Genomic DNA, 21,891 nt, shown 5'->3' on the forward strand with positions numbered 1-21,891 from the left:
TCTTTTTCCCCTTGTGCATGTTTATAACCCCAATTCACAAGTTTATACAGAGTTATTTTAAGTCAGTAACCCTTTGCAAGCGAAGAGGAATCTATAGAAGCTTCAGATAAACTGTTGGGATTTAAGCCATTCAATAACTTCTACAATATGAGAAACTTTCTTAAATCGTGGAGAAAACTTTTTAGCCAGTTTAAAAAAAATTAAGAAGATCAATTTCCTCTAATATCACGGTCAGGGCTGGAACCTCAAAGGCTTTCATAATGGTGCTCTGAGTCTCAGGCTTGCAAATTTTATTGAAATAAAGACCTATAAACTTTGTTCAATGGCTCCCTGTCTGAAAGAAAAACAGAGCTTTCTAAAACACATCTGTAATTGACATTTAAATATAAGTCATAAAAACAAATATGATGATAGTAATAAAGACTAAGCTCACCATCCCAACCCCCATCACTGAAGGAAATCATAACTTGTTTTTAACCCTATTACTGCAGCATGCATTTGGAGTGCTCAGACCATAGACTTTTTATTAAAATAATACATTTATTCATACTCAGCCGCTTAGAACCCCATTGTGTAGGTCTTCCTAACTTCATATAATACTTTCCTTCTGCTTTTTCAAGTGTGTACTTTCAAAAGTAGAGAGATAAACACAGAAAAAAATGTTCACTTCTAACCATGCACCCTATTATGTACAAAATGGAATTAAATGTAACTTTCCGAAAAATAGACTTAATGTTTATATTATCAAGGTATCTATTTTTACTCTGCAAACATTGTTTTGATGAGAAATACAATAACATTTTATAACAGTGGATGTTACTGTAACTAAATTTGAAAGCTCTAGTCGTTGTTTGTTAAATATTTATTTATAATGATGTGTATTACCCCCTGATGTGGACTGTTTTTAAAGCTACACTACCAGTCAAAAGTTTGGAAACACCTTCTCATTCAAGGGTTTGTATTTATTTGAATTATTTGAAACACTGTAGATTAATACCAAAGACATCAAAACTATGACAGAATATATATGGAATTTTTTAATTAACAAAAAAGTGTTAAACAAATCAGAATATGTTTTATATTTTAGATTCTGTAAAGTAGCCCCCTTTCTTCTTCATGATAGCTTTGCAAACTCTTGGTATTCTCTCAGTCTGCTTCATGAAGTGGTCTCCTGGAATGGTTTCTAATTAACATGAGCCTTGTCAAGAGTTAATTTGTAGAATGACTTGCCTTCTTAATGTGTTTGAGACCATCAGTTGTGTTGTTCAGAGTTAGGGTTAGTACACAATGGATAGTCCTATTTGATGACTGTTGTAATCCATATTATGGCAAACCAATATTATTTCATAGTTTTGATGTCTTGAGCTTGAGTATTAAACTACAATGTTGAAAATAATTAAAATAAATAAAAAACATTGAATAAGAAGGTGTGTCCAAACTTTAGGCTGTGTTTGTTTGCTATTTTCCATTTAATTTCACAATTAATTTATTATTTCAATGTTTTTTAAATACATTTTTTGAGTAACTGCATTGTCTGTCACAGATTTTGCCCTCTTTATATCTAATGTACCCCCCGCCCCCTCTCCCTGAGCCCTCCATTTGTGTTTATGGCTGGTCCGGGCTGGTCTCCGAGTGCGTCACGTGACTCTGGTATTTGTGGGCGCGGTTCTGCGCAGATGCAGAACGCAGCTGCGGAAGCCGAGGATTTTAATCACCCAGCTAGCTCTACATCTCGCCCAAATGGCCAGCTGGGGAAGACTCGCTGCTGCTTTGAAGACTGCTCTCAAGAGTTCTCAGTCTCTGAGGAGTGTAGTCCTGCGCCGGGCTGTGGGTCCGTGTGTTTGGGGCTCTTTTGTCGGAGTTGGAGCTCTCTATTATTATCAGTATCATGCCCACAGCAGGACTCTGCCCTTTGCTGTTCATGCCAAGGAGCAAAAAGTGAGTACACACCTAATCAAAGTTCTTATTGTTTGAACAAGTCAACTAAAAGTGGCTTTCAGTCGCCTATCTATGCAAACGTAATGTTTAATATTCCCAAACTTAATTCATGGAGACACATTTGTAGAAAAAGATGGTGCTGATATAGAAGTTTATATCAACAGTGCGCCTCCTAGTGATCACTCACAGACACACCATCCTGAGATAAATAAGGTGTACTGCAGAGGCTTTGTTAATATTAATGTGCATTTTGTCTGCTTCATACTTTTTAATCAATTCACACTTGAGAATTACGAAGATTATAACTTTTACAGGACACTTCACACCACTAGTTCACACTGTAGCATACAACAACAGTTCATTGGGAATTTACAGGACAGTGAGTATGCATTCATTTTATATGAGCAGGTGTCAATGCATGTTAGAGCATCGACATCGATGTATGGTTAATATATTAGGGAACGATGCAGCATAGACAAACTGAGAACAGTGATCTAATGCATGTGGCATAGTGTTTGTCGCAGATGCTAATTTGCAACACCATCCCTGGAAATATGGGACGCCCTTTCTGAAGTTGTGCACACTGAAAATAACAGAAACAGTTCTCCACATTTAGCTCCAAAACGGCATAACAATGTAGAGTGAATTTTTTAAATGTCACTTTTTTTTTTATCACATTTAGAGGAATATTTGTGATCGGCTTCACATTTAATTTTCTTGTGAAAAATTTATCAAGTTAAAATCATTGTTAAATCCAAATGCTAAATGTAAATATAAATGTTAAATATCAGTATAAATGTTCAACGATAAATCAAAATTTTAGATATAAATATAAATGTTAAATATAAATGTGCTGGGGGATTTTGGAAATATTCCAAATTAGAAACTTTCCATGGGAATTTGTGGGAGTTAACTGGGAATTGTGAGTAATTTAATGAAAAGGTGTCATATTGCATAAATATGTTTTGTTATCAGCAGACATCCATCCAAAATAATACAATTAAAACAGATTTATTTGTAAGTAGAACTTTATCAAGTGTTAAATATTTTATTGAACAATCAATTCTTTCATTGAAGAACAAAAACATGAATGTTGAGTTAAATATTACTCATGCCCCCCAACCCATTCCAAAAATTTACAATAATGCAATCCCAACAAAGTCCCAATCAAAATGTTAAATGAAAAGAGCCTTCCAAAAAAAGTCCCATTCAACATGCAAATAAAAAAGCATCTTCCCTCCAGCTTCTCAAGCCTAGCCTCTGCATTTTTTGCTAAACCCTTTAAGGCAATGGGCTCTTCCTGGGTCTCATCAACATCCTCCATGTCCACTTCCTCAACATCCAACTCCCACACTTCCTCTTCAGTGTCACTGTCTAGACTTGTTGAGGATGGCTCTGTATAGATATTCAACTGTACTTGCATATAATCTGGTTGTTTTAGTCAGGATTATGCTAAAATATATTTTCCCCAACTATATTTAAGTTCCTTTTTTCAATTTAGTGAATTCCTGATTTATTCCCATAAATTCCTGTTAATTCCCATGGAAAGTTTCATACGTTGAAAATTCCCGGAATTGCAGTGTTGTTCAAACACTTTATTGGTAGACTAAGATGTGAACAACAATATTATTTGTTAGTTCTTATTTTATTTATATTAATATTTGATTATTTTTTGCAGTTTTTAATATTTTACTATTTCTATTTTCTAAGTGGAGTGTTATCATGGTTCAGTCATGTACAGTGATGTGTTTTTGACCTGCATTGTTCCAGGAAGCTGCAGCTCCACAGCTGTCTGCCAGAAAGGTCCGTTTCAACCAGTTTGCCTCTGTGACGTACAAGCAGGAGCCCTACATGACCCCCAGAGACTTTCTGTACTCCGTCATGTTGGAGAATGTGGACCGTAAGATGCACACTATCTTATCGCCTTCATGTACTGACAGTTTTAAACTAGTGTAAATGAGGATAAAGTTCCTTTCTGTTGTTGTCTAAATAACTGAAAACACAAAGCATCCAGATGGTTCCGTACAGATTATCTCACTGAATTGTTTGTTGTGTATGTAAATGATGTGAATCGATGGTTTGAGGCTTCACAGTCACTTGATAGATAACTCTGCTGGTCACCAGTGGAAGGCTTTATTCAAATCAACATGTGAATCAGTATTTTCTGGTGCAGTGAGTGCCATGTGAGAAGGATACAGTGTGCTAAGAGTTAGCTGAAGTATCAACTCAGGAGGAGTTTGTTTAGTTGGAACTTTGAAAATATCACCGCCCCCTTAAATGGATTAAGAAAACAAACAAGTAGCAACAGAAAAAAATGATGTAGGTGTAGTAGCTGAAGACATGGAGCACAGCGTAAGGCTGACATGAAGCGACAGACATGAAAATAAATGAATCAACACATCTTTTCTGTTTCATGTAGGAAAGCTGCAGAAGAAGCATTTAACTGAAGAGGTTCGTTTGAAACATCAGTCTGCATACATAAGATTGTTAAATTGCTCATATAGAGCGTCATCATCAGTTTGTCTTGTGTGCGTTTCTGCAGGAGGTTAACAAAATGTTGAAAGCTGCCTCAAGAGCTCGGCCTGGGAATGAACTGTTCAGGAGCCTGGGAGACGATGGTAAGTCATCACGATGTCTAACCTGAACACACTAGACCTTCAGATGTTGTTTTTTTCTGTCAGAAATCTGATTGTTTTAAAACGTAGCTGTGACTCAGAAAAGTTCGTCTTTTATGCAAACTAATCAGAGATTGATTTAGTTTAGTTTAGTTCGGTCTGAGCAACCTTATTTTTGACGATTTTCAGTTTGTTCAAGTCAAAACAGTCTCTCTGAAGCAAGTGGTGTCTCCTACATTGTAACCACATGAATCCTCCTGTCTCTACTCAGCTTTCTTATGAAATAAAGGTGAAATGTCCAAAAATTGTAACTTTAAAAACAAAACCTGAATAGAATAATGATAACAGGGGCGCTGGTAGCCTAGCGGTCTAAGCGCCCCACATACAGAGGCTACAGTCCTGTCCGCAGGGGTCGCTGGTTCTATTCCCAGCCAGTTGACCATTTCCTGCATGTATTCCCCCGCTCTCTACTCCCCACATTCCCTGTCTCTCTTCAGCTGTCCTATCAAATAAAGGCAAAAAAGCCCCCAAAAAAAAAAAAGAATAATGGTAACATGCCCACACACAATCGGTGCCTTTTAACCATTCTAAGCACTTTTACGCTTCATATTATTTTCCCACATTCACACAGTGCTGGCTTTGCCACATCTAACATGTTAACACTTGTTTTCATGACTCCTGTAACTTTAAGACCCAACTGAAGTATCTTGGGTTTCCTTCAAAATAAAAGCAGATATATTATGTAAACAGGAAAGTAAAAATAAAAGCATCATAAATAACAGTGTTATAAGACAATGTCTTCTCCAAAGCTTTAACTTAAATGTGTTACTTGCCCTCATCCTGTTTTGTTGGACAGCTTGGGAGGGCAGGAAATGTGGGGAGAGTGAGGGGATTACAAGTACCTAATCATGGACCATGAATCAATCCTTGAATCGTGTCATATCGTATCGTATTATGTCGCGAGTTGAGTATTGTTACATCCCTAATTGACATCTTTTGTTGAATGAGTTACACAGTGGTTGTTTAGCCTTTAGACAGGGTATCAAAGGGAAATTTCAGGAAGAAAAAAATAGTATCTCCTTTCACCTAGCAGTTGTCAGTCACCCATTGAAGGCGTGGCCTCTTGTGTCTGCAGAGTTTGGAGCATAGGAGCAAACTACAGATAGTTGAACTCATAAAAGTTGTGCAAATTAAAACAAAAGAATGTAATGTAATGATCAGATGAATGCAAACATTGGAACCCTTCTGTGTGGATGCTCTTTGGAGTCCTGATAGAGAGAAGAGCTAAAAACACCAGCAATAGTTCTCCTCTGTACTGTAGATGCTGCCAAACACAACCAAACTGAGATCATCATGGTTGCTAGTCTAACATGAAATACGTCATTTTGAATGTCAGTCATTATGTTTGTTGATTGGCTTTATGTCTATTTTGTCTCAGGTTTGATATCCTACACAGAGTATCTTTTCCTGCTGACCATCCTGACCAGTGAGTACATTTACAAACCTTTGTGTGGGCTTTACAAGGTTTCCCTTCTCTCAATGGAGGTGCCTGTTTTTTGTGACTTAAGTGTTTCGCATTTTTCTTCAGCAAGCACACTTTTTTTCTTTCGGAGTTTCCACACCTGCATGTTTCAGTGGGACTAAACAGTCTCTCAGCAGCTGTTGACCTGAATTGTGTTTATTATTTCTCAACACTGTCCTCAAGGCTCCGTTGAGAAATTTCCCTTTTCTATACTAAACAAGTCAGCAGATTAGAGCCGCACACATTTGGGATTTTACTATTGATTCTACAGGTGAAAATTTTAACAATGACCTATGGTTGTTACCTAATTTTTGTGTGACCTTTGATGCTCTGTGCTGCAGACTGTGCTCAGTGGAGTCACTGCATGCTGTGATAGACAGTCTATGTAAACAAACCATTTTAACTCATGTTCTGTACACTAGCTTTTTCACAGACGTTATCAGTCAGACTCTAACGTTTATTTATGTCAGGTTGTCTGTAGTAGTCAGGTGACTGTAGAGTACAGATGACTAACAGTGCATTTGTGTTGCAGAGCCACGCACAGGATTTCATATTGCTTTCAAAATGCTTGATGTTGACGGCAATGAGCATGTGGACAAAAAGGAGTTTCTGACGGTAAGATGCTTTTTAAGTTTTTAGTTTTCTGTAATATGACAGTAATATTGAAATATAACAGTTTAATTTCAATGTAATCATGGGGTAACATTCATCTGTATTATATAAATGTGAATGTGTACATTTAAACGTCTAAATAATCCCACCTTTAATGCTGCCTGAAGCTCTGAAGCTGCCACCGTTGTAAGTATGACAGATCTGAAGGTGAGGTGGAGCTGCACTGTTAGCTGCTGTAGTCTGTTTTCCATCTGTCATGTGTTTGCATCTCCGCAGCCTGAGTCAGCCCCCCAGTGTAGTCCAGTTATTTAGAGTCATGTGACCTTTCAGCCGGACTCTGCCTGCGTGATGACAGGAGAAATCCTCTGTGTGCTGAGATCAGGCCTTAGGCTGTGAGACTGCATGTTGGCACGCTATGATGCACCCTGTGTCGTATTTACATGCTATGACTTGGTGAACATGCCTCAAAATAAGAGTGCATGGGTTCTCGTCTGCTCCATGTCTATTATTGACATAGATAAAGGCTGTATCTGTAATCTGATCAGTAAAATGCTCACCTCTTGGTTAATTTAGCTGTGAAACAACCTCATTTCTAAGAAAGCAGTGATGTGCTGTAATGGAAACAGAATGTAAAAGATTGAAACCCATTTAATTTAAAATATCACATAGACAACATGTCAACATGATGTGTGTTGCTTGCTTGAAATACAAAGTGAGCCCATCATTTCCACAAATAATAAAAAGTTCAGTTTTGACATTTCATGTGTTGTCTTTGTGCTATGTTCAGTTTTCACAAATCATCACATCCTGTTTCTTTTTACGTTTAGACAGTGTCACAACTTTTTTTGGAAATGTAATTGTAGTTTAGAGATGATGTTTAGATTATGGCTTAAAAAACTCTAGTAGATATTTTCTTTTTAATTGAACTTTTTTAGATGTTAACGCTTTTTTGAAGACATCTTTTTTTCTGCTCCTGCAGCTGAAAAAAATCATTGGGAAAAGAAGAGCTCCAAAGGAAGGCACAGAGGTGAGTGTATACTTTTTCACACTGTGCAAATTTGACCTACTTTAATTTTGACAACACATTATATATTTCTTTATTTCCTGGATGAGTACAGAGTCCAGCAGAAGATGGAGAGAGTGTGAACACATCGTTGCAGGCCTACTTCTTTGGGAAGAGAGGACAAAATAAGTTGCAGTATCAGGAGTTCCACAGGTGAGTGAAAGGTCGTCTGTATTAAACCACTGCTGATATTTTAAAAGGCATCATAACAAACCTAGAACCTTTAAACACAGAAGGACATTGGAAATAATACCTGGGTATGAACCTCTCTCTATTATTCAGAATGCTTGTGTTCCTGCATTTAAACAAAATATGGTACTCATCGCCCCCACAATTATCGTGACAAAGGTTACAAATCCTATCTTTTCTATCCAGGCCTTTATACCTTCCAGTGACCTTAGGGATCAGCTAGTATGGAGTGGGACTAAATCAGCCGTGGCATTCTTGGTCCAGACCGTCCCCTGAAAATCAGTAGAACAATACCCAGCTTCCTAAATACACTCAGGGCATGATTCACTAAAGGATTGAAGTGATGCTTTTATTTCATTAACTTCCTCTTTCATAAAACAAAATGAAAAAAATACACCTTTAAAGAGGAAGATTCTCTGTTTATTATCATGAGAATAAAAATAAAACAAAACATTAACTCTTATTTCAGGTCTTTAAACAAAAATCTGGTATTTGAATCAAACACCACCCCCCTCCCTGGTACATAGAAATCAACAGCTCAAGCATCCTCTTGGATTTGGTAGATAAAACATGATGAAGTGCCCTCAGGGTGTCCTTCCAGTGGAGAGAAGGGGATGTAGTGCACTGTTGGGGGCCCTAAAGAGAGGTGTAATGCTCCCTGGGGTGCTGTAAATACAAAGAATTAGTTGGTCCCTGCATACGTCTTCATGGTTATTTAGCGAACAGCTCCCTGAGTGTATTTGAATTACAGAGGTCCAGATAAAAAAACTTTAAATCTTAGTAAAGATTTTTTATCATAAGGTTTGAAAACGATTTGGAGACTCCCTGGGGTGGATGTTGTGTACATGCAGCTGGTAGCCTTTTTATTCAATCCCCTCCGCTCTGGAAGTCCCCTCTGTCTACCACTAGGTGAACAGATGAAATGCTGCAATGTACGTAAACTGCTTAATAATAATGTAATACCTGATTTAATATAAATTATTTCCTTTGTGTGCAATAGATTGGGTCTAAAGCATTAAAAACAAAACAACACAGTCACTGACAAATCTTCAGTTAGGTTTAAGCTGCAGGTTTATGAAGAGGATAGAGTTCAGTGTTTCAGCTGCAGCTGTCCTCTATGACTGGGAGCGACCATATTTGGATGAATTAGAGAAAGGAAGGGCAAGCAACCTCTGCAGCCATTACAGTCGAGTTACAGGGGCCGAGTCATCCCACCACCATGCAGGCTTCACTCAGGTGTCTGAGTGTGTGTTTGTAAAGCTTCTGCTGTGTGTTTACCTTCTGAAATGGTGTAAAGCAAAGTGAAATCACACACAGGGACTACTCTGCTGTAGAATCACTGTGAAATAATAAGGCGAGAGGACAAAGTTCCCCCCCATCACGGACTTGCAATATAAAAAGGGCTTTAGTGAAGGCCCAGTTGAGGCTGGGTCTGGCTTAGTCTGCAAGTCACCAATGCAGTTATGTAGTTAACTGTAGCTCTGATATTATTCAGGATGCTAATATCAGTATGGCAATATAAGCTTTAAAGCTTAGTAGTACATCTTTTCTCCTTGCTGATCGTGTCCTGTACATGAGAAAAATTATCTCCTGTTTTATTTTAACAGTAAATTATCACTTTCGTTTTGGACCATATTAAAAAAAGGCAGTTTCTTCATCGCACTGTGAATCATCGAGTCCGTCACCAACAGTTATGTATGAAATAACTTGAGAAAGAGTCGCTCTCGTAACTCATGGTCTGGTTTTATTTTTTTTTTGTTCAGAAAGAGACGTCAGTATTAATTTCACTTGCATAACCAAATAAAAATTCCTCACATGAGCTGTAAACAAAACGTATTTAGTGTAAATAAACTCTTCAGGGTGTCTCTAAGTACAACCAAACAATGCAGCTGTGGTTGCAACTGGCAACCAATGGAGTTGCGCTCTGCTGACCATGTGTAAGAATGCAGATTGAAATTGAGTGTAGACGCCATCCTGCTCAACTTAAATGATCACATCTCACTTTTCATCCTGTTCTTTCCATTTTAAAGGAACATTTGTTTTGTTGTGATCGTGTTGGTCTCTTAAATATCGCCTGTGTTTCAGGTTCATGGAGGACCTGCAGGCTGAAGTCCAGGAGATGGAGTTCCTGCAGTTCTCTAAAGGCATGGACACCATGAGGAGAGAGGACTTCGCAGAGTGGCTGCTGCACTACACTAACGAAGAGGACAACGAGGTGTACTGGGAGAACATGAGAAAGAAAATCCCTGCCGGCCAGGTGCACAAACTTTTCTCAGCTAGTTTTAGTTTTAATTCAGTGATTTAAAGCGTCCGAGATACAGAGGCTACAGGTGACGCAGTGGCCTCTGGCTCCTCTTCTGACCTGGACCCTTTGGTGTCTCTACAACTATCCTGTCAAATAAAGGGAAGCGTGACCAAAAATGATAAAGAGAGAAAAATAAAGCTTAAAAGTGAACTTAGCCTGTTTGTATTGCAGAGTATCACATTTGATGAGTTTAAGGCCTTCTGTCTCTTCACCAACAACCTGGAGGATTTTGCCTTTTCGATGAAGATGGTGTCTGGTGCCAACCGACCTGTGGGAATGGGTAACAACTCTCGATTGATTGAAGTTGACGCATTTTATCTTGACGCAGTATGTGTCTCATATTTTCCTTCCTTTGGCTGCAGCTCAGTTTAAGCGAGCGGTGAGGATCGCCACCGGCCATGATCTGTCTGAGAACGTTTTGGATACTGTGTTCAAGCTCTTTGACATGGACGGAGACAACCGTCTGAGCCATAAGGAGTTCATCGGTGTGATGAAAGACAGAGTGCTGCGAGGCCTGAAGGTCAGTCTGTCCATCTTCATCTTTATATTTTTATGTTGGTGATCTGATCGTAGAGGTCTTGGTCCTCTGCATAAAAATGTAGACGCTGCCTCGGAGGGTTTCCTGTTCTCTGGGTGCTGTTTGTTGTACATTTGATGCCCGAGTAGTGTTGACCAATCACGTATCAACAGGCTTTGGCATATGCATGAAAAACAGTCCATATGATGTAGTTCCTCGTAATGGCTGGATTCCCATGAAATGTAATCTGACAAATTTTATTCATCTGAATTAACAGATATCTTTATACGTGTGCAGCTAAGAATCGATTATGGATCAAACATTTACACTTAAATAACAAATATTCTCAACGCTGTGCCACAAAAGCCAATCAGGTAGCCAGCAGATTACATTCCCAGACTCTCTGAGTCAGAAATTATTCATTTGACCATCATTCGAAAAAACAAGCGTCTTAAAAGTTGTTTCACTTCTCCAGGACAGACCTGACAAATCTTGACTTTTTACTCTTCACCAGTCTGCATAATGATGTTATTTTGGTAAAGTGAAGACATGTTAATTGCAAGTACAACAAATTGTTGTTTCCAGGTTCATACTGCTGAAGAAAGCCAGAATAAAGCCTCTGTTTGACAACTATTTACAGTGAAACTGAGACTCAGCAGACAAAGATGAGCAAGCACTACATAAGGGATGTAGTAATCTAAGGAATGACAGCCTTTATGTTGCACTGAAAAGAATGTCTGAGCTGGAGGTTGTTTCGGGCTAACGACTGGTTACACCAGAAATACAGAGGTGTCAGCTCTCAGCGACACATACAATCAGCAGACAATGGGCCTCATTCACCAATAAATGTGTAGAAATGTTCTCACTGCACATAAAATAAGTCCATATGCAAAATCGCTGTCGGATTCATGTCACATGTACCAGCGCATTTTGTTCTCACCACCTTGCGTATATTAGTGAATCAGAATAATTCTAAATTGACAGGCGCATGCCCACAACCTGTAATCAGCAATTAGAGACTTAAGCTAAATATACGCAGTTTAAGCACGTATTTGTGCGTATGCACTGTTAGTGAATGAGGCCCAATGATTGCTGACAGTCTCTGAGGTTGCCGGGTGATAATAAAATAATCCAAGGGTATCAAATAAATACAAATGACAGATCATACAGCATCATACATTTTTGTCTGCCCAAAATTCATTAGCTCAAAAACAGGAAGATGGGAGACCAGATTTGTCATTGACCTTTGAATCCTTGCTGCATCTGAGTCTCCCACAGGAGCAGCTTGGTTTGGAGAGCCCTCACTGCATCGTACATGTGATCTTCAAATGAAGACAAGAGTTTAGATTTGATGGCTGACTGAGAGGTGTACATTTCAGAATTGAACTTCATAATACAGTCTGAATTGTGTTTTGACTTTATCCTGTTATAATTTTTCATTCATCACTGTGACTTGCCATTGGTGACAAATGTAAGTTTAAGATGGTCCTGTGTTAATGAGAGGCTTGATTTCAGGATTTTGATCATAATTTCAGTCTGGATTGTTCTGCTTAAGGTAAACATTATGTGACTTCCACTAAGAACTTCAGTGCTGTGAGATTCAGACAAACTCTGTCTCCCCCTCAGGTTCAGCCACAGAACGGATTCTCTGGATACTGGAAATGTGTGAAGAGAGAGACCCTGAAGGGGGCTAGGGAGGCCCTGGGAGACACTGGGTGCCCCATTTGAACCCCAGTGATGATCCAGAACACGTCGACAAGTCCACTTTAGTCCTTCATAATCCAAAGAGTGGTGTGAGAAGATTTACAGTGTAACCATATGTACAGGAACAAAGGATTTATACCACTATATCGTATGTATGAATGATGTGTGCTGTCTGATATTAGCTTCACAGAGGTGGGTTGAGGTGTTTGGTCTATTACATGCGTTTTACTTTAATGCAGAAATCAAATCGTGCATTTTATATTCAGAAGAGAGACGTGAATTTGACTGAATTTAACAATGATCAAATATAGATTCAAATCTGGTTCACTGAGCTCAAAAGAAGGATTGAGAATTCTCTTTCTTTCTGACCGTCACAACCTTGTTAGCGTCAATGTTAGCTCACTGGTCACCCGCAGATTCTCCTTTAATGACCGATGGTCAGTGCCAGAAGATGAAGGAGAAGTTACAGAAATGCATTTAAATGGGGCGTATCCACACTTTTGTGACTCATGTGGCCCAACCTGAGACACCGACTTACTACTACATCCACTACTACATCTTCTTTTAACTTCGAGAATTAAAGTACCATAAAGATGGTAAGTAAATTACATGAAACGACCTTTGGTTGTGTTCAAATGGCAGCCTTTGTTATGAAACACAGCCAATGTGGACATGCAAAAACTGCAGTTCCTCTAGTGTCCACTAGATGCTGCCTCCAAAAGCCAAGGAATCCCCAGTAACACCAGAGTTACTAAACTTTAGAGCAAAATGAAACATGTTTACAGCCTGATACCAAGAGGTGTTGGGTCTGAATCATACCCTGTATAATAATTTGACGTAGTCTCCTTGATGTCACCCATTTGTTTCTGAAGCTTTGGCTGTTTTCGAAACGACCTGCTACATACTACGTTTGAATTTAGTATATAGTATGACTGTTCTGTTCGATCTGTGTTGCAGCATGCTGGGCCAGACATCACTGGATTCCCGGTTTCGGAATGCGGAAGTAAACAACGGCCAAGCTGATAGCGAAACTGCTTCTTTAGCATCCACTTATAATTTAAGAAGTTAGGAAGTGGTTTATGTGGAATTTAATCATTTTCACAGCATGTAAAAACTGAGTTCCCCCCGTCAAAAAAAGAAGAGGAAAGAAAAAGCGGAACAGTACGTGAGGCAGACTGGTCCGATACATACTGTGAAATATTCCCGAACCAGTAGACATCCGAGTAGTTTTGGCATACTGCAGATTTTGCTCTTGTTCACATACTACTTACTGAATTTTGGCCAAATCAGTACGTACTGCTAGTCTAGTAGGGAATTTCAAAAACAGCCATTGTTTTGAAGCCTATCGTTGGCAGACATATTTGAAATGCTGACTCAGCCTAACATCAGTCTATCTTGGGAGTTATAAAAAAAAAATCACCACCTGCACAGTGTGTGCCGATAGATAAATGAGCTAATCAGACCAAAACCTTTTTTTTTATCTAGGCTGTAAACATGTTTATTTTTGCTGTAATAATTCTTTTTTGAATGGGTGTGTATGTGGTTTCTGGTAATTCTGCAGCCAGCCAAGTGGACACTCGAGGAACTGAATTTTCTTCCACATCCCCTTCATATTTTAAGACCAGAGATTGCCACTGAGTCTTAATAGTTAATTTCTTTATTGACACACTATGAGGGATGCATTATGACTCATCTGTCATGAGTACATTAAGGCTAAAAGTTTTAAATAAGTTAACATAGGTAGGTGGAGTTTAGTTGACTGGCAGGTAAGGTAGGACTTAAAGTTATCCTGTCTTGATGTTGGGTCTTTGTAAATAATATAACAAAGAGTATGTTCCAGACCTGCTCTACGAACAAAATTTGATTGATATGGTGACCACCAATGTTGGAGTAAAAGTAATGATGTCACTGAGGCTGTTTTTTATATTTCTATCTATGGCTTGGTTGCAGTGTTTACAATATGACTTTTACATCTGGGTTCAAACCACTTCTAATTATGAGTTGAACACAGCTGTTTTATTCTGCTCTCTGCACACTTTGTAGCTCAAAGCAGTGTTTGAATAAGCTGGGGTTCAATGGTTAGATCATTTGTGCCTATAAAAAGCTTAGTGCCCTTATGTGGCTTGGTTTTCATATTTTTGTGAAGATGTTTATCAAATAAAGTTTTATAATGATGCCTGAGTTTGACTAAGGTTCTGCATATTTCATGTCCACAGAATAAACAAGCTGAGAACTATTGAGTCATTTATTGTAGAATTGACCTGTTCAGATCACATGAATATGTGGGTTAACCATTGAAGATCGTGGTGCTAATTATCTTTACCATACATATAGTTCAAAAAGTAAATAGACAAAAACAAGCTTACGTCTGTGATAGATGAACAAATTAGTGACTGATGCCAAAGTTATCAGTGAGTACAGCATACACAGCTACAATACAATAAACTTACATTGAGCATGAAGCCATCTTTGGTCTTCTTATCACTATAAACAAATACATATAAATTTTGTATTGTATCAAAAATAGAAATTACATAGCCATATTGAAAGTAAATTCACATTTTTGACATACAATATAAGGAGATTACCTAAGAGACATACTGTGGGATTACATTTTTAATCCTTGGCTTTAAGGACCCGATGGTTTCTGCCACATTTTGAACATTCACTTGTTTTTTGAAGAATTGCATCTATCTTTTATCGCTGTCATCCGTCTGTAGTATGCAACAAATAGAACAAAAAAACACAAATGAAAGACAGAAGAGATTGTCGTTTTAAAAAACAAGCATGTGCTTTCTATCCTGGGCGTTAAAGTTTTGGTCAGGACTAACATTCAGTGGTGAAGTCGCAGCCCTGACAGACAGACGGACGTGTCCCTCTGCTCAAAGTGAGCCTGTTTGTGTCTTTAGTTTCTGTGTTTGTGTAGCTGTCCTCCTCCTCCTCCTCCTGGTACAGAGTTTCTCTGCTCTCAGAGGCACACATCATGAGCTGCAGACAAAGTGGACCTCTGCTGACATAATAAGGAAGTGCTTTCAAAGTGTTTGATCCACTGTGGGGAGAGAAGAAAAGATGTGTGAGGGTCCATGAACATTAGTTACAGCTGGTAGACATTTATTTGCATTTTTGTCTGTTTAGTTTTGGACTACAGTTTGAGTTTGATATATTTTTTTAAGATATAAATAAATTCACAAAAACTGGAGGGCTTCATGTCCAGACTGTCACTTGAGCTGAGATATGGCTTGCATTGTTTGGGGTAAACTGAAATGTCAATAAGAAAAATCCAGCAAGGCACAAAAAAAGACCGTTATTTATTCTGTGATTCTGTCCTCAATCTCAGCACAAATAAGAAAGTCACCGATATTCTCTTTGATTAAACTTTATATTTGACCTAGTCCCTCTATATTTGAATCCATGTTCTCAAGACTTAATTTTTCACATGTTGACCGTATTTCCCCATTTTCACTTACATCCAAGACAAGCTGGATTATTTAACCCACGTCATCTAGAGCTCTCTTTATTTTGACGTTAATCCATGACTTGTTAATTCATTCCAAGGCATCTTGTTTAATCAGGCTTTATCCAAATATATTTGGACTGTTTTCTCTCCATTTCTACTTTAATCCACGACCAACTTTTCTCACTACACCTCAACATTATTCCTCAATAGTTGGACTTCATTGCTCTATTTATTTTGGGAATGGGAATATTCACAGAACTCTAGATTGAAACACTCCCATGCTCACCCCTCCGGTCAGTGAACCGACGGTGGCCTTCAAGGACCAGAAGCTCATGTGATGCAAGATGAGTAAGATCCTCCATGTTTCAAGATTTCACCAGCAGATACATCTATCAATACTAATTATTTTGCACAAAAAAATTACTCTCTCCTTCTTCTTCCAATTGCATTTTGCAAGGCCACTCACTAAATACAGAACCACAGATGCGCTGCAGAATGGTGGCCTGCGTAGAAGGGGACCTCCTCTTTAAGTAGATATCAGAGGCTAATTCCAAGATAATAAAACTTAATGGTATTTATATTAGGGATGCACGATAGTATCGGCACATTATTGGCTTTAAAATGAACTATCGGATATCGGCCAACACGCCGATATCGGCCGATATACTTAACCAATAAAATTATGGGCTGCTGCACACATGTTGGGCCCATGTTTGAAGTTAAATTTGAATTTAAGCAGCAGTCTGTAAGGTACATGTAGCTGACTAATTTAGGCACATTTACTGTCAAAGAGTAAACCATTTTATTTCATTTGGGTTTAATTGCTGTACAGTTACACTTTTCACATGTTCCCTGTGAACAGAGGTTAGGTTTACTGACTGTCAAATGTGAAATTGGCCAAATTTGCCCTGGTTGTGGGTTTTGTTATGATTGTCTCAGGGAGAGCATCATCCAAGTTTTAAGTAGGATGTATCTTTTTGAATGAATTTTGTTTGAAAGCAATTGTCATGAATAAATATGCAGTTTTAAGTATTTTTGTTATTTTGCACAAGAAATGAATATTACATAAGAAATGTGATAAGAGTATCACAATAACACTTTGCGCTAACTGCAATACAGAAGAGAATTGATGATCTCTGCAATTAGGTGTGCAGAAAAAAATATTGGTATCGGTAATCGGCTAAATGAGTTGTAAAATATCAGCATATCGGCAAAAAAAAATCCAATATCATGCACCCCTAGTTTATATCCCGGTGATTAAACACAAACTTAAACATACTTATGAATATTGTATCCCATTTCTACACATGATGCTAAATACTACACAGAGCCCCTCTAAGTCTTCACTTTTAGACTTTGTCCTTAGACCTTTGAATATAATCGTTTCTACATTTAATCTTTATTCCTGGGCTCTGTTTGAAAACATTTCCACTTCCTTCCAAATATTATTTGTGTACTGATGTTTTAAAATCATGTCTATATTTTGACATTTGTCTTCAGCAGTTTGATATTATTTCATCTTTCTTCATTTGATATCTGATTTTATTCTCCAAGTTTTCCACTTTTATTCTCAAAAGCCTAAAACAAAAAATCTCTTCTTGCTCTCGTTTCCTTATTCATGTTGCCCCTAATAGTGAAGCATGGAAACCCTGAGGATAATGTTATAAACAGTATCCAGTATGTATCATAAAAGAGTAAGTATGCGTTGATGAAAAACCACTGAAGACATTATAAGAGGTTGTTTAAAAAAATAACAGTTACAGTTGAAGAAGATGAGACATCATTTGGTTTATTAATCTTAATTTGATCGTTTCTGGTCAGTATTTGAATTTTCCTGCCTCGAGGTCAGAGTGAAATCAGCATCAAACTCATGACAGTTTTTGTGAAACATCGAAAACTATGCAGTCTACTTTTTTTTCCTGCTCTCTTTTTAAGTGACAGATGGATAATTTGCAAAGTTTTTTCTGCTTCTTTCTGTTGACAAAAATATATCCTGGTAAAATAATAATCTAAGGTACAAAGTGTGTTGGAAAAAAAAGTGTGACCAGAGAAAGTGCAGACCTTATGAGTCACTTAAGTAGCTATGATAACCTTTTATTTGTAATTAATGAAATCTAAAATCCCAGCTTCAAACAGGGGGACTTTCTCAGGTGGAGCTGTGGGGGCCTAAAATATAGTTAAAGGTAAAGTGTGTAGAAATGGGAATATTTAGCGGTACCTAGTGGATCAGATTCTAGGCTGAAACGCTTCCTTGCTCACCCCTCCTGTCGATGACACTACGGTGGCCTTTGAGGACAAGAAGCTGCTGTGATGTATGAGAAGTGTGTTCCTCCTTTTGTCAAATATTTACCGTCAAAAACACTTCTTAGTAGAACTTTTGGCCCACAACAATGACTCTTTTCTTCTTTATCTACTTCCAACTGGTGCATTTTATAAGGCAAATTAATGGATAAAAAACACGTCAGTGGATTGTCCATTCTGAGCCACTGTAGAGACATGGCAATGCAAGATGGAAGAGGACCCGCTCCTATAGAAATATAAAAAGACTCACTCTGAGGGAATCCACTAATTTAAACATACTTATGAATATTATATTTCATCTCTACCATGTCTGATCAGCTGAAGATCGCTAATTTTACATACTGCACCTTAAAGTAGATTAATTTGAACCAGCACAGATCAAATGTTCAGTAGTTGCATTGCACGCATTTAAAATACAACTTACGATATCTTGAATTATTAACTTAGTAGTTATAAGTCTGGGTATATAGCAACAGTTTAATTGCATTGTCAAATGCCATAATGGGAACAAGTTACAGGTCATTGCAGGTATTGAGTTCACATAGAAGTCAATGGTAAATGCTGTATATTAATGAGAACAATGTATTGTTAATATCTATAATTGTTTTGGAAATCTGAATTTCAGCTAGTCTAGAAGTGATGGTTAATATTTTGAGTTCTGAATTCTTAACTGAGTTAAAGGTATTCTTTGTTTTTCTGAATTTAATGTGAGAGCTGATTAAAAAATATTAAGATCATCCTTGAATGTCCTCTCGGCTGTAGTCTTACCATTCACCACATGAGGAGGGAGATGTCAAGGGTCGCTCTCCTTCTTTACTGTCACGTCTCCATCTCCAGCCAGGATGGTGGAGATCTCTCCCTGCATGAAAGCCCAAGGCACGGTGGATCCAGCCAGGGGACAGCGCTCTCCACTGGGGCAGTACACCTCCCCGCCCGGCCCCTGGCTGCGAATGAACCCTCGGGTGCAGGGGAAGCAGAACTTGTGGTGGGGGACAGACGGACACTGGACAAAGTGAGTGTCCTCCAGGCGCTCTCTGCAGAGGGTGCAGCATAGCAGCGCACCCTGACCGCTGCTCGTTGACTCCCCGGCGCTGGTGTTACTGCTCTGACCCACCGTGCTCAGGCCCTGCCCCATGGCTGACTGGGACACTGAGGTGGAGGAGGTGGAGGGGCTGCTGCTGGTGGGATGCCCGGCTGAGGAGGAGTGGGCTGTTGACATGCTGGGGCTGTCTCTGGCCATCTGGCTGGAGCTCAGGCTGTCTGCAACGCCCATGAGTGCTGAGATGGGCGAGGGCTGGCTGTGTAGACGGGGTGGACCCTCTTGAGGGGCAGCCATGCCCGGAAGAGGCTCCATGCCCGAGTAAGCACCCCGGGGCCACGGATCTCTGGCAGGGTGATCAGGTCTCCCATCGCTCTCTCCGTTCTCAGAACCCGGTGAAGCTTTGCGGCGTCGAGTTGTACCCTTAGCAGGTCCAGGACGTCCAACAGCTGCCATAGGCAACCCTGCATCTGGCTGGGGGAGAACCTCAGGAATCGGGGGCTCTTTAAACATCCGAACACCATCATTCAACAGCTCAGACAGCCCTCGCCAGTCCCCCGAGCCTTGCCTCTTCTCATATTCCACATACCGAAGCCCAGAGTTCACCACTTTACCTGCGTCTTTGGCTGAGTCTCGGAACATCTGCCTGACCAGATCTGGGACTCCTGAGAAGATCATCCCTGAGCCGGCAGGATACTCCACAAACACCTTCAGCTCAAACTCTGGGGTGCTGCTGACATCGAAGGCCAGGACCCGGCCCATCAGGTTGTGGTCTTTCCTGAAGCGGACGTTGAAGGGAACGCAGCTGCTCAGAGCTACAAGAACATCCCGAACTGCTTTGGGACGGTTGGGCCAGCCTTCAACCCTGCTGCGAGCCACCTCATTCAGCTCAGCCATCACCTCATTGTTCCTCCACACTGCTGGGTCTATACCCACCAGAGCTGAGGTGCTGGCCCCCACACCCAGAGCCACAGCCTGCCTCCTACCAACCTCACCCATTATGGGGCCAGCTGAAACTGCAATAGGTGTGCCCCCTGCCCTAGAGCCTGATAATGGGGCTAACAGGCCATGTGGGGATGCTACTAACCCCTGAGCTATCAACGCATGAGATATGGTGCCGTGGAGACTGGGGACTGCTCCCACCACAGCCCTCCGAGTGTTTGGACTCTGTCTGCTGCCCTCTGACAGGGCCACATCTTCAGCTCTGTGCAGCCCGTTGGGGAGGCGAGAGGATACCCCATACTCACCCCTCCCCCTCTCTATACGCTCTGCATGCTGCCGCCCTGCTTCAATGGGCCCCGCAGAGCTGGGTTTCCCCTGTGGAGGACCGGGGGACCTCCCGTCTAAAACCCCGTGTGTGCTCTTTAGCTGCCTGGCAGTCTCGATGAGGAGCTCTATCCTGTCTGCGCCGTCGTAGTTGACACATCCCCGACAGACTGCCTCGCTGAACTCCCACAGCATGGCCCAGGGCATCTTGGGCAGATCGCAGAGGTAGCACCATTGCCGTCTAGAGGAGGACTGCGAGGCGGAGGACATGTTGTTTACAGGCCCGCGACCAAACTTTCTTCAGAGGCCTGCACGCTGCGCTCAAAGGTTCTCACTTATACCTCAGTTCTCGGACGCCTGTCGCGACATTACGAGCATGTTAATGTGGAAATGAAACGAAAACTTGGCTGGATAAGCGACTGTAAACTACAGCTTTTAAAAGTTAGCGATGTCTTCTTTCTCGATTTGTTCGTGTCGGTCTGTGTGGAAGGAAGTAAAATGTCATAAGACACCGGAAACACCTACGCGAGCGAGGCTGACGACATCATGGGAGTTGTAGTTTATTTCAGAATAATGGAACTCAACCTTTTAAGATATACTTTATTGGTCCCTCAATGGGGGAAATTCTTTTGTTACAGCAGCTTACAACACGGGACACGGGGATACAACAATGTACTAACATAGTTAAAAAACATAATAACAATAATAATAGCAATGACAAGGGTAAAATAGAATACAATAGAATACAATAGAATAAAATAGAATAAAATAAACAGAATAAAATAAAATAAAACAGAACAAAATAAAATAGAATAAAATAAAACAGAACAAAATATAATAAAGTAAAAATAAAATATGGCAACTATTACAGATATATACACACTATGTACACTTCTATCTGATAAATAGATAAGGTAAGTTATTGCACGGATAAAATTGCACCAGGTCATTAAAAAAAAAAACACAGTATGAAGAACAGTGCGATTCAGATGGATACAATAGTTATTTGTGAATGTGCCAAGTCACATAGTAACTTCCATGTAGTGTAATGAAAGATGAGAACAGATGATTAACGGGACACAGCAGTGCTGGTGTTACACAGTCTGATTGCAGATGGGATGAAGGACCTGCGGTAGCGCTCCGTCCTGCAGGGTGGGAGTCTCAGTCTGCCGCTGAAGGAGCTGCTCAGGGACCCCACAGTCTCATGCAGGGGGTGAGAGGGATTGTCCATGATGGATGTCAGCTTGGCTAACATCCTCCTCTCACCCACCCACCCAGTACAGCAAATAATACCGTTGAAAACGAACAACCAGGTAATAATGACACATACATGTGATATCTAATCAACGAATAGGGAAGCTTT

General features: G+C 39.9%; 2 protein-coding genes across 2 annotated transcripts; one reads left to right on the forward strand and one right to left on the reverse strand.

The window, feature by feature from the left end:
* Positions 1-1,657: 1,657 nt before the first annotated feature.
* micu2 (mitochondrial calcium uptake 2) lies at positions 1,658-14,701 on the forward strand. Its single transcript, XM_034684523.1, has 12 exons — positions 1,658-1,938; positions 3,709-3,838; positions 4,358-4,389; positions 4,481-4,556; positions 5,992-6,039; positions 6,608-6,690; positions 7,667-7,714; positions 7,806-7,903; positions 10,025-10,196; positions 10,416-10,524; positions 10,607-10,764; positions 12,388-14,701. Exons 1-12 carry the CDS (start codon positions 1,741-1,743, stop codon positions 12,487-12,489), a joined length of 1,254 nt encoding a protein of 417 aa, XP_034540414.1. The 5' UTR covers positions 1,658-1,740; the 3' UTR covers positions 12,490-14,701.
* LOC117813355 (interferon regulatory factor 2-binding protein 1-like) lies at positions 14,697-21,066 on the reverse strand. Its single transcript, XM_034684521.1, has 2 exons — positions 18,992-21,066; positions 14,697-15,514 (listed from the first exon to the last, which is right to left on the reverse strand). Exon 1 carries the CDS (start codon positions 20,796-20,798, stop codon positions 19,017-19,019), a length of 1,782 nt encoding a protein of 593 aa, XP_034540412.1. The 5' UTR covers positions 20,799-21,066; the 3' UTR covers positions 14,697-15,514; positions 18,992-19,016.
* Positions 21,067-21,891: the final 825 nt, after the last annotated feature.

The sequence above is a fragment of the Notolabrus celidotus genome, chromosome 5, assembly GCF_009762535.1.
Source record: "Notolabrus celidotus isolate fNotCel1 chromosome 5, fNotCel1.pri, whole genome shotgun sequence".
NCBI classification, from domain to species: Eukaryota; Metazoa; Chordata; class Actinopteri; order Labriformes; family Labridae; genus Notolabrus; species Notolabrus celidotus.

What these genes read in the sequence shown, in the direction of transcription:
- LOC117813355 (XM_034684521.1), bottom strand. Translation starts at nt 20,798, where the DNA reads ATGTCCTCCGCCTCGCAGTCCTCCTCTAGACGGCAATGGTGCTACCTC.
- micu2 (XM_034684523.1), top strand. Translation starts at nt 1,741, where the DNA reads ATGGCCAGCTGGGGAAGACTCGCTGCTGCTTTGAAGACTGCTCTCAAG. An exon ending in AGAAAATCCCTGCCGGCCAG is followed by an intron (nt 10,197 to 10,415) that starts GTGCACAAACTT and finishes TTTGTATTGCAG; the next exon opens with AGTATCACATTTGATGAGTT. An exon ending in GAGTGCTGCGAGGCCTGAAG is followed by an intron (nt 10,765 to 12,387) that starts GTCAGTCTGTCC and finishes TCTCCCCCTCAG; the next exon opens with GTTCAGCCACAGAACGGATT.